The 10,875-nt window shown below is 47.8% G+C and overlaps 4 protein-coding genes across 5 annotated transcripts; 2 read left to right on the plus strand and 2 right to left on the minus strand.

Moving 5' to 3' along the window:
- The first annotated feature begins 130 nt into the window (after window positions 1–130).
- Window positions 131–5,764, plus strand: BDCG_08713 (HSF-type DNA-binding domain-containing protein). Its single transcript, XM_045424501.1, has 7 exons — window positions 131–1,783; window positions 1,950–2,048; window positions 2,127–2,194; window positions 2,278–2,636; window positions 2,714–2,783; window positions 2,872–4,934; window positions 5,019–5,764. The coding sequence occupies exons 1-6, from the start codon at window positions 1,251–1,253 to the stop codon at window positions 3,831–3,833; spliced, it is 2,091 nt and encodes a 696-aa protein (XP_045273197.1). The 5' UTR covers window positions 131–1,250; the 3' UTR covers window positions 3,834–4,934; window positions 5,019–5,764.
- BDCG_08714 (uncharacterized protein) lies at window positions 4,187–5,907 on the minus strand. Its single transcript, XM_045424502.1, has 2 exons — window positions 5,521–5,907; window positions 4,187–5,428 (listed from the first exon to the last, which is right to left on the minus strand). The coding sequence occupies exons 1-2, from the start codon at window positions 5,700–5,702 to the stop codon at window positions 4,948–4,950; spliced, it is 663 nt and encodes a 220-aa protein (XP_045273198.1). The 5' UTR covers window positions 5,703–5,907; the 3' UTR covers window positions 4,187–4,947.
- A 221-nt stretch (window positions 5,908–6,128) lies between these two features.
- Window positions 6,129–8,024, plus strand: BDCG_08715 (succinyl-CoA ligase [GDP-forming] subunit beta, mitochondrial; the record flags this gene model as incomplete). The annotated part of the gene is made up of 8 exons (XM_045424503.1): window positions 6,129–6,182; window positions 6,312–6,398; window positions 6,482–6,554; window positions 6,619–6,718; window positions 6,789–7,334; window positions 7,397–7,443; window positions 7,502–7,794; window positions 7,890–8,024. 8 exons carry the CDS (start codon window positions 6,129–6,131, stop codon window positions 8,022–8,024), a joined length of 1,335 nt encoding a protein of 444 aa, XP_045273199.1.
- Window positions 8,025–8,766: 742 nt separating this feature from the next.
- BDCG_08716 lies at window positions 8,767–10,780 on the minus strand. Of its 2 annotated transcripts, none has more exons than XM_045424504.1 (6): window positions 10,464–10,780; window positions 10,164–10,388; window positions 10,079–10,086; window positions 9,830–9,981; window positions 9,657–9,751; window positions 8,767–9,474 (listed from the first exon to the last, which is right to left on the minus strand). In XM_045424504.1, the coding sequence occupies exons 1-6, from the start codon at window positions 10,496–10,498 to the stop codon at window positions 9,090–9,092; spliced, it is 900 nt and encodes a 299-aa protein (XP_045273200.1). In that variant the 5' UTR covers window positions 10,499–10,780; the 3' UTR covers window positions 8,767–9,089. The 2 variants fall into 2 exon arrangements, with proteins under 2 accessions (XP_045273200.1, XP_045282656.1); XM_045424505.1 differs by having other exon boundaries at window positions 10,157–10,388.
- Window positions 10,781–10,875: the final 95 nt, after the last annotated feature.

A 10,875-nucleotide genomic window follows, 5' to 3' on the forward strand; every position in this document is an offset into this window, starting at 1 on the left:
ATCATATGATGAGAGAGAGCATTGAGAATGTATTAGTAATATATGTTGTAATATATTATATGTGTCTAGTCTAGTGTAACTATGTGTGTGTGTGTTCAGAAAAGTGGGCCAAAAGTTGGCATCATGATCAACTTCTTTGGCACCATGTTCAACTGTATGTAACTCATTACTCCATATTATTTATTATTCTCATGATTATGATTAATGATTCAGCTCCAGAAAAACTGTTTCTAGGTTACTCAATCAATCAGTTATTATAAGTTAGTTAGTTTATTGCTCTGATCAAATCTCTTGTTTTTTCTCTCTCTGTCTCTCTGTCTCTCTGTCTGCTTATTCTTCTTCACACACACTCACTCACTCTCCCTCTCTCTCTTCTCCTCCTCTCACTACAACTATACGGAGTACACTACACTACATTACTACAACCAACTGCCCTCCACTTGATATCTCTCTCCTCCTCCAATCTCCTCCATCTCCACTCCCTCTGTCTGCTCTCTATTCTTCCCACTTCCTCATTCCTCGACAAATCGAACTGGCTGGTGTAATCAATAATGCCAGTCCTGCCTCTCCTTATACCTCGTTCCCCTTGCCACTGCCACTGCCACTGCCACTACCACTACGACCGAGACTGTGCCTTTGCCTATTAGCTGCTGCTACCCATTCTGACCTACTCTACTCCCGTTCCAATACTTGCTGCCACCTAACTATAGGAGTACGAACTACAATCGACAACTCCATCGCAAAGAGGATAACTACCGAAATCTAGATGCGTGCCGTTGTCATTGTCTTTGGCTGCCCTCCAGTCCAGTCCTGTCCTGTCCTGTCCTGTCCTGTCCAAGTCCTGTCCAGTCCTGTCCTGTGCGATAATCGCCCGAGTCTTGCCTGCTGCACCTGTCGGGTGCGCACCCGACGAGTCTTCCCGTCCACTCAGCAATCCTCAATATAACCTCCTCCAATCGCTCGATATTGTTTAAATATTTTTTTATATATTTATTATCGAATCTATTTAAATTATCTAGCCAATCCAACTCCTCCTCTCTCCTTCCCCTCGTTCTCCCTCTCTCCGCCCCTCTTCGCGTCGCTTCTCCTTCTCGTCTCTTTGCGCGCGATCATCTGGGCCCTTCCTCCAACCCTCTCCGACACACATATATACATATGCCACACCCACCGATATACCATCTCCATATCTCCCCTATCGTCGCCATCATCACCACCGTTATTACCATCATCGCCTCCCCCCTTTTTTCGCCATGAATCGATTACAAGAACATCACGCTCGAAGCCCGTTCTCCAGCCCAACAGACGTCCCCGGAAAGTCCAGAACCATCCCCGTCCTCTCCTCCTCCATGTCTCCCTCCGATCACCTCTCACAAGGCGACCCCATGGACCTATCTCCGCCTACATCAGCTTCAATGGCTCCTCCCACCAACAATAACAGTAGTCCCGCCGACTCAGAACATGGACAAGCAACTTCCGCCAACCACAATAACAACCACAATAACAACCACAATAATCCCGACAACCCCAACAATCCCAACAACCCTAATAACCCCGATAACAATGCCGATACCAATAACAACAATAATAATAACGGTCATGCCAACAATGGCAATAGTAACCTCAATAACAATCGTACAAACGGCGCTGGCGCTGCGCCCGCGGGTGCGGGTGCGATGATGGGAGGCGAGTCCGCCGGCCATGCGCAGATCCAACCCACGGGCGCTGCCGCCGCCGCGCAACAACCCAAGGTCGTTCAAACCGCCTTTATACATAAGTTGTACAGGTAAGGTTGGGACACATTCTTGTCGCCCTGTTAAACCTCTTCCTCCCCTTAACCTAAACTATAAAGGACCTATTTTATTTTATTTTACTTTATTTTTTCATTTTTTCAATTTTTATTTACTTATTTATTTGTTGTGGTTATTCTAATGCAACTGTCCACTGCGCAGCATGCTACAAGATCCCACGATACAACATTTGATATCGTGGTCCAGCTCAAACGAGAGCTTCGTTATGTCTCCTTCCCAGGATTTCTCAAAAGTTCTCGCGTACGTCCTCCTCATTCCAGCTTTCCCGGATCGCAATCATTCCTTTGTCTCTGGAGGTAGCTGACCCACATCACATAGTCAATATTTCAAGCACACCAATGTCTCCTCCTTTGTCAGACAATTGAATATGTATGGGTTTCACAAAGGTATCTATCTATTAAGCCCTCTCCAATCATCTAAATTTTTGAATCAATCGGCCGTTTCTAACTCTGCCATCCGATGTATACAGTAAGCGATGTCTTCCACACGGGCTCCCCGGATTCTCAAATGTGGGAGTTCAAACACGGCAATGGCAATTTCAAAAAGGGAGACGTAGCCGGCCTACGAGAGATCAAGCGACGCGCATCCAGACAGACCTTGATTCACCGCGATTCCTTTTCCGCACATAAACCAAGTGCTTCCCAGCCTGGGACTCCCGCTGAACAACTTCCCGATGGTTCCGATTCCAGAGTGATCGATTCAAGACTGATCACTACGGAACATCATATCTGCGATCTCCACTCTCGTCTCTCGCGCATGGAGGAGAACTATTCACAGTTAAACTCCAGGTGTCAAGCTTTGACCGAGAGTTTAGTGCGATGTCATCAAGTACGGAAACCTTTGTCGTGCTTCGATGGAATTTTACTGAAAGGGGGCTGCCCCCTCTTACTAACTTGGGTTTATAGTGGTCCAATTCGATGTCGCATTTCGTCATGTCGATTGTTCCCGATCCCGATAGCGCGATTCATAGAGATGGTGAGCCTGAGCCAAAATATTCTCTTGCGAAACATTCTCTGCATACATTCTTTGAAAATGAAACTAATTCTCTCGGTTTAATAAATAGCTGCCAACATGCAACGAGAGATCTCACGACAATTGGATGCCATCCGTGCCTATGAAAATCCTCATGAGTCCCTTTTATCCGGGCGACAACCATACTTTAGCAGCATGACCCTCCATTCCGGGCCCCCACTTTCTCCGCGCCAGATGCCTCAAGATGATAGCCGGCGTCCCTCCATGGCTCAGGCGCCAGTCCCAACCCACCTTGCCGTATCCCCTCGTCGATACGGATCAATTGGCGCCGCAAATTCATCGCCAAATTACAACCGCCCTCAAATCCCGCCCCAACAACCCGCCCCTCACCCTCTCTCCTCCGTGACTGCACCATGTCCCAACCTCGGCCGCCGTCACACCTCTGCAGACATTCGCGAACATGGCTGGGGAGCAACAAATAACAACCCTACCTCCCCCTCCGGTCCTAACCACCCTTCCTCTCATTGGCCACCTTCTCCGCAACGAAACAGCCACCACCCAAGCAACACGAATAGCACGAACAATGTTCCCATGAACCACGCCCCGCCCCTCCCCAACCCCGACCACCAACACGTCCGCGACCTCCTCGCCAAGTACGAAATGGGCGGACCCCGCCGCGGCACCACAACCAACCAAGACGCATCCAGGCATTCTTCCCCACCGCCACCCCCTATCTCAATCGACCCCGTCGCGGCCGCGCCACAACACTCACTCTCACATCCACATACATATACACAAACCCACCCACATCCCCACCCACACGCCGCGCACCCTTCGTCCTCGTCCTCGTTGAACCCCGAAAGTGGGTGGTCGGTTGGCGGGCCGAAATTCCCTCGTCCAGCGGCGGACTCGTTGCCTGCTACGCGCCGGCCAAGTATGGCTAGTAATGTACATTCGCTGCTAAATCCAGCGGCGGAGACCGCGGAGCGGACAGCGGAGGAGGATGGGGTAGGTGGAGGTGGAGAAGATCGGAAGAGGAAGCGATTACAATGAGTTTATTATTTCCGACTTGAATGGGAAAGGGGCAGAGGCAAAAAGAAAAAAAGAAAATTTATGTAAGAAACCGGGGCGAACGAACGAGCTCGGTATTTTTTTTTTTTTTTTTTTTTTTTTTTTTTTCGCGTCCACGGTTCAATTTTGTTGATTGATGTTAGTCGCATCTACACGCCTGGTTTTGTTCTTTTCTGCTTGTTTTTGGTATAACTAACTTTGGAAAGAATGTGTATTTTTGTGTACCAGTATGGATGTACCTACCTAGGGTAGTGACCCTCACTCCGTCTATCTGGCTATCCACTCCCTATCAATCAATCTATTTACGCGTGGTGATACCATGTCGGGATAAGTAACTGATATGTAATGTACATGCACATGTACCTAGGTATCTGGGGAGCACGATGTATGGAGAGACATATTTTTAACCCATGTATTTATTTATTTAATTATTTTTTATTTTTTATTTCAACTTTCATTTATTTACAGTCAATTCATCTGACTACTGCGCGTGACATGGGCCAATCCTCTCTCTATATACATATATACATGCCTAGCAGCAACTGAACGCGCATGCCCCGCTGGCGATATCAGACGACCGACCGTCCGACCGTCCGCCCGTCCATGAAAACGATATGGTTCGCCTTTTCGTGTCTCCCCCATGTACACTGGTCCTCTTCCTCTTCCTCTCGTCTTCCGCTGGGTGCTTTGGGTCTACCACTGGCCCTGCTCCAGTTCTGGCCGAGGGAGGTGGATGGGCGTCACCAAGTAGATACTGTTTTGGTTGTTCTTTCCCCTTGGTTTCGGATTTTGGATTTTTGGATCCCCGGTCCTTTTCCAATAGGCCCTTCGACGACTGATTGACACAGGGGCGGCTGGGACCTTGGGTACTGCGTCCTTAAGGGGTACTGGGTAACTGGGTAAAACCGGCTATTCTTCGATATGCGTTGGGGAAAGATCCGATTCTTTCCAAAAAATTAAGCCGCGAAATAAAGAAGCTGAAACGGGATATATCCATGCATGTACATGCACCTTTTTCCCTTTTTCGTCTCGTCTCGTTTCGCGGAGCTTATAGCTGGATGGAAGCTTGTAGCACTCCTGCTAGTACGACTGCTTCTTATTCTTTATTCTTCTTCTTCTTCCTCCTCTTCGATCGCTCCGCTAATAGCTCATCGAGGTAACTAACAGGTTTCTTCCGCTGCGTGCTGCGCTGTGCACTTCCATCGTCCGATTGATTGTCGTCGCCGTTGTCATTATGGTTGCCAGCTGCGGGCTTTGTAGCTGTAGTTGTAGTGACTTCATCACCCCCCTCAACCCCTGTCCTCACCCTCTTCCTCTTATTCCTACCCAGCGAAGACCGTCCTTCATCCTCGTCATCGTCATCGCTTTCCGGTTGGGGTTTTGCACGTTGGTGTCGTTGATGGTGTTTCAGCTTCGTATCCGGCAGCGGTCGAGAACCGGTCACCGGCACGCTTGGGGTAAATTTCTTGTAATTCTTGCCCAGGAGCTGTTTGCGGAGTTTCTCGTTAGAGCTGAGCTCGGTGCGGTTGGAGCTACCGTCTTGCTGGCTTTTGGGGAGGGGGGCGCCAAGTCCTAGTCTGATTGGAACGACGACGTTAGTTGGTCAGAAACAGAAATTGATTTTTATCCAGTATGGCGGAAACGGATATAAGATAAAGACGTGACGCACTTATCTGGAACGGGGGTGAATATCTCATCCTCTTCCCGCTGGAGTTCCTCCTCGGTTTTTGTGTTGGCAATCTCTTCGGCGGTTTTGGGGGGTAGCCATGATGCGACGAGACGCTGGCTACGTGCTAGGGCTACATTTGCTCTATTGAAGACTATGTCTGCTTCAGACGCGGAAACAGACATGACTATGGAAATATTTTCGAAATATAATGGCAACTATAACGTTCAAATGTTGTATCTCTTGCGGGGAAGAAGAGTGAGGAAGGACTTTGTATTTTTGGGGACGTATTTTTTGCGGCAAGATTAAAATAAAATACATAGCGCGGTATCAGGGCTGTCTCAGCTGGCAACATCCGAAACTTGTACCGTAGTTACCCGCAAATACCGCCCTGCTTTCCCCGGCAGTTACGTATGTATTGTATTTGACCTTCACCCAATAATAGCTCCAAACTCCAAACTCCAGCTCTTCCTGTCTTCTTGTCAATCCTGTCCTTCTCTTCTCTCCCTCTGCTCATTCCATCCATTTCTCCATCTTCCTCCCTTCCTCTAATTTCATCTCATTTATATCGTCCCTTTGTGTTCCTCGCCGTGCTGAACTGAACTGTCACAATGTTCAAGCTCGCCCGTAGCAAGCCAATTGCTGCAACCTTCAGAGCCGCTACAGTAAGTCCGCCCACTCTCCGCCCTCCGGTCCGTCCACCACGTAACCGCGCCTATACAGGGGAAAAAAAAGATGAAAAACAAATTATGCGTACGTGGTGGATGCTAATTTCCATCCTAACTCACCTACAGGGGACGCCAATTCGAAGTCGCTTTGCCCAACAGCAAAAAAGAAACCTCTCCATCCATGAATACCTCTCCGCAAACCTCCTAAAATCAGTACGTACCGTACTTCTCCGGTCCGGGACTTTGTTGGAATGGCATGACAGTGGACAAGATGCTAACGCAGGGGGGATGTATAGTATGGCGTTGGCGTGCCGAAGGGTGAAGTTGCCCGAACTGCGGAGGAAGCGGAGGTTGTCGCCAAACAGATTGGTACGTTTCATTTGATGTTAGATACTTAGAGGCGATAATATCGCTAAGAAAGGAGTTTATATAGGTGCGGAGGATCTAGTGATCAAGGCTCAAGTTCTCGCTGGTGGTCGAGGAAAGGGCACTTTTGATAATGGCCTGAAGGGTGGTGTGCGCGTCATATACTCGTACGTATTTTCGCGATCGCTTCCCCCGTTTTTTTCAAATGGAATTTATACTAAATCTCGAGATATATAGACCGACTGAGGCCAAGATGTTTGCTGGTCAGATGATTGGCCACAGGCTCGTCACCAAACAAACCGGCGCCCAAGGTCGCCTCTGCAATGCCGTATATATCTGCGAGCGCAAGTTTGCTCGACGAGAATTCTACCTAGCTATTCTGATGGACAGGCAGACGCAGGCGCCCGTCATCGTTTCTTCCTCGCAAGGTGGTGTGGATATCGAGTCAGTCGCCAAGGAAACCCCCGAGGCTATTACCACGACCAGCGTTGATATCAACGTCGGTGTCACGGATGAGATGGCAAGGAATATTGCCAAAGATCTCGGATTTTCAGAACAGTGCGTGGAAGAGGCCAAGGACACCATCCAAAAGCTTTACAAAGTCTTCATGGAGAAGGACGCCACTCAAATCGAGATCAACCCTCTTTGCGAGACTACTGAGCACGAGGTTCTTGCCATGGATGCGAAACTTGGCTTTGATGATAATGCCGAATTCAGACAAAAGGAGATTTTCTCGTGGAGAGATACTACCCAGGAAGACGCTGATGAAGTCAAGGCTGCTGAGTGCGTTATTTCTCAAATTATGTTTTGGATAAGTTTACCCGCTGATCAGGGATGTGTTCTAGGTCTGGATTAAACTTCATTAAATTGGATGGAGATATCGGTTGCTTGGGTAAGTCTACCATTTTAGCCCCTCGCCTACCATTTCCTTGCTAACCGCTCCCCCAAAGTCAACGGAGCCGGCCTTGCAATGGCAACCATGGACATCATCAAGCTCAACGGCGGCAACCCTGCCAACTTCCTCGACGTTGGTGGTGGTGCTACTCCACAGGCAATTAGATCTGCTTTTGAGCTTATCACCAGCGACCCCAAGGTCACTGCTATCTTTGTCAACATTTTCGGTGGTATTGTCAGATGCGATGCCATCGCCCAAGGGTTGATCAATGTTGTCAACGAAATGAACCTTCGCACCCCGATCGTTGCACGTTTGCAAGGAACCAACATGGCTAAAGCGCATGAGCTGGTATGTCTATCTAAATTAACTACAACCCCCGCCTCGTTACAGAAAACAAACAGCAATGTCAATGTGGGTCCAAGCTAATCACCACCTATATGTAGATCAATGAATCTGGCCTAAAGATCTTTTCCATGGAGGATCTGCAAAATGCCGCTGAAAAATCTGTCCAGTTCTCCAAGGTCGTCAAGATGGCCCGCGAAATCGACGTGGGCGTAGAATTCTCGCTTGGTATTTAAATCGAAGAGAAGCACGGTGTCCGAGCTCTGTTTCTTTTTCTTCTTTTTGTTATCTTCCCATCTTGGTTCTTAACAAGCTCCGCTACATGCCATCACCATGTCTACAACCTACCTGCCCTCAAAAGGTAATGCGGCTGGTGTATGTGTATGCGTCTGTGTTCATGCTGAGGCTTTTAATCCCTTAGCCATACCATACACGCTCACTCGCACCCACTCACTAGCTACGTGATATGGAAACTCATCGTTTCTCCTCTAACACTTTGTATACGAAAACTACAGATGACATGCCTGAGAGTTCGGCGATAACGCCTACCACTCTGCGTGCAGACAGTAAACCTCTCTTGACTACAAGAACTAAACAAGGCCTTCCTCTCTCACGTACTTCTCTACTACTTGTTTTTAATATACTTTTTTATTCGTTTTGCATATTAGATCTCGTGGTATGCTTATGCAAGCGGCACACCGTGCCTTAATACCGTGTCCCGTTCTGACGTTCTCTAATAAAAACAAAAGTTAGCGTGTTATGCAATTTACTGCACGGCCTCCTACCCCTTTTGTGTCATTGGATGCCCATTACCTTTTTTTGCTATGTCCTTTTCATCATGTTTCTAGAGTCTGTATTTCTTGCATAAATCTTTTTCACCCACTCACGTCACATCTCCCCAACATATTTCGGTATGTATATATGTTTTTTCCCTGTCACTTCTTTCTGGGCTTTCTTATGTGCTTTTTAGGTTTCAACTTTTTTTTCTTTTTTTCTTTTTTCTTTCTTTTTTTCTGGATAGCAGAAATATCATAATTGTTTGTTCCGAGAATCATACGCGGGTCTGTCCCAGTCAGGTACCGCATATGCCCGGATGGAGAAGAAAGAAGTCCATGAAGGGGAACCGCCGACTAGTTGTTTGCCATTTCACCCTCCTTGAACATTGCCAAAGAGGAATACTCAAATTTTTAAGGACAACTAACTAGTAAACTATAGATTACAGTAAGGGAGACAGAAATGCATCACAGGAAGCATGCAATTCGAAAAGAAACAAGACCCCTTACAAGTCCACCCACCCCCCCTCACTTCCTCAACTTCCACAAATTAAACATCCTCGACATCCCCATCTGAAACACCCCAAACCACGCCCACCCCCCACTCAAAAGCCAAATAAGTGCCGATCGATTGCCCGCCCACACATACCTACCACTCCGGCGAATCCCGCGGCCCCCAAACGGCCACAGGAGCAGCCACCGCAGCCACCGCAGCGGTGCAGACCCATACAGGATCTGCGTCACCACCGTGCGCGCGTAGGCTTCGTTGGACACGGCGCCCTCCTGGCTGTGGACGATGCGGCGGGCGTACTCGGCGGCGACGGGGTGGTAGAGGGAGGTTTCGGGCAGTGTGCGGGAGGTGCGAGCGATGTTGGATTTTACGCCGCCGGTTACTATGGTTGTTACTTGGACGCTGGTGGTTAGATCGGGGAGGGGGGGTTAGTCTGTGTGGTCAAGACTGAAGGTTTGGTTTTGGTTTGACGCTTTTTTTTAATGTTTTTTTTTAAAAAAAAAATTTTTTTAGGGGGGGCAAGTGAGTAGGGTGCAAATAGAGCCATTAATGGGTATAGGAAAGGAAAAGGGGGTCCAACGAACCCGAACGGCGCAAGCTCTACGCGCAAAGTATCACTGAATGAGTGCAGGGCGGCTTTTGATGCGTTGTAAACAGAGCCAAAGACGTATGGTATTATCTGAGATGAACTATTAGTGGGATCAAACCACTATGGAAATGCAAATAAATATCCTTTGAGAGGTCTGACAACACTTACTCCTGCGACGGATCCCACTTGAACGATTGTGCCCTTGGCTTTTATGATCAGGGGGGCGAATTCCTGGCACATTGCAATGACCGAGATGAAATTTGTCTCGAAGACCTCTCGGACCTCTTGGAGATTAACGTCCAAGGCGGGGACGGTGTAGTCTGGCGTTCGTCGCGGATTAATTAATATATGTTCGAACAGCGCAGGCCATCCTCTATTTTCAGACATCCAGTTCAAACAGTGAATGAATTGACATACTTAACCCACTATCTCTTAAAGTTAGCATACTGGCCCATATGACATTTGAGTAAAAGAAAAGCTGGGGAAAAGAACCACACTTTACGCATTATTAACCAGATAATCAAGCCCCTTCCCCTTAAGCAACAGCTCAATTTCCTCACGGCATGCCTTCCTACTCTCTTCCTTATCCACGACCAAGCTCAGCGTTTCAATCCCCTGTTCCGCTAGGTTGGCGATTGAGCTCTTATCTCTGGCTGTCGCGAAGACGCGCAGGCCGTTGCGGTGGAACTCCTGCGCCAGGGAATGGCCAATGCCACCGGGCGAACAGCTGTATATTATTGCACGTTATGACGGTGTCAGCAAAATTCAACTGTTCCTGTGTAATAGTTTAAACAGAACCTACCCTGTGATCAGGACGGATTTGCGGTTGTCTGCCATTGGTGATTAATATTTTATGTATTTATTTTTTCATTCAAAAACCCTACACCTTCCAGACCAGCAAATTTGAGATATCTTTGGAGGAGAACAGAGGACAGACAACACTGTGTACACGTGCCTTCGCTTACCCGACCACATAAGGTTGTGGTTGGGTGCGCCTCACCACAACATCACTTTCCATCAATTATTATTATTATTCTTCTTCTTCTTCTTCTTCAATTATAGATGTATATACGGAGTAGTTAGAGACTATGACATCTGCCTGAGAAGTTAGAACTGAAAGTTCACAGGATTTTTTTACTACTTTTTCAGCTAACTAATATATAGTTACATGTTGGGATTCACGCCAAGAAATGTATGAGACCAGATCAAATGGG

The sequence above is a fragment of the Blastomyces dermatitidis genome, assembly GCF_000003525.1.
Source record: "Blastomyces dermatitidis ER-3 genomic scaffold supercont1.12, whole genome shotgun sequence".
Lineage (NCBI taxonomy): Eukaryota > Fungi > Ascomycota > Eurotiomycetes > Onygenales > Ajellomycetaceae > Blastomyces > Blastomyces dermatitidis.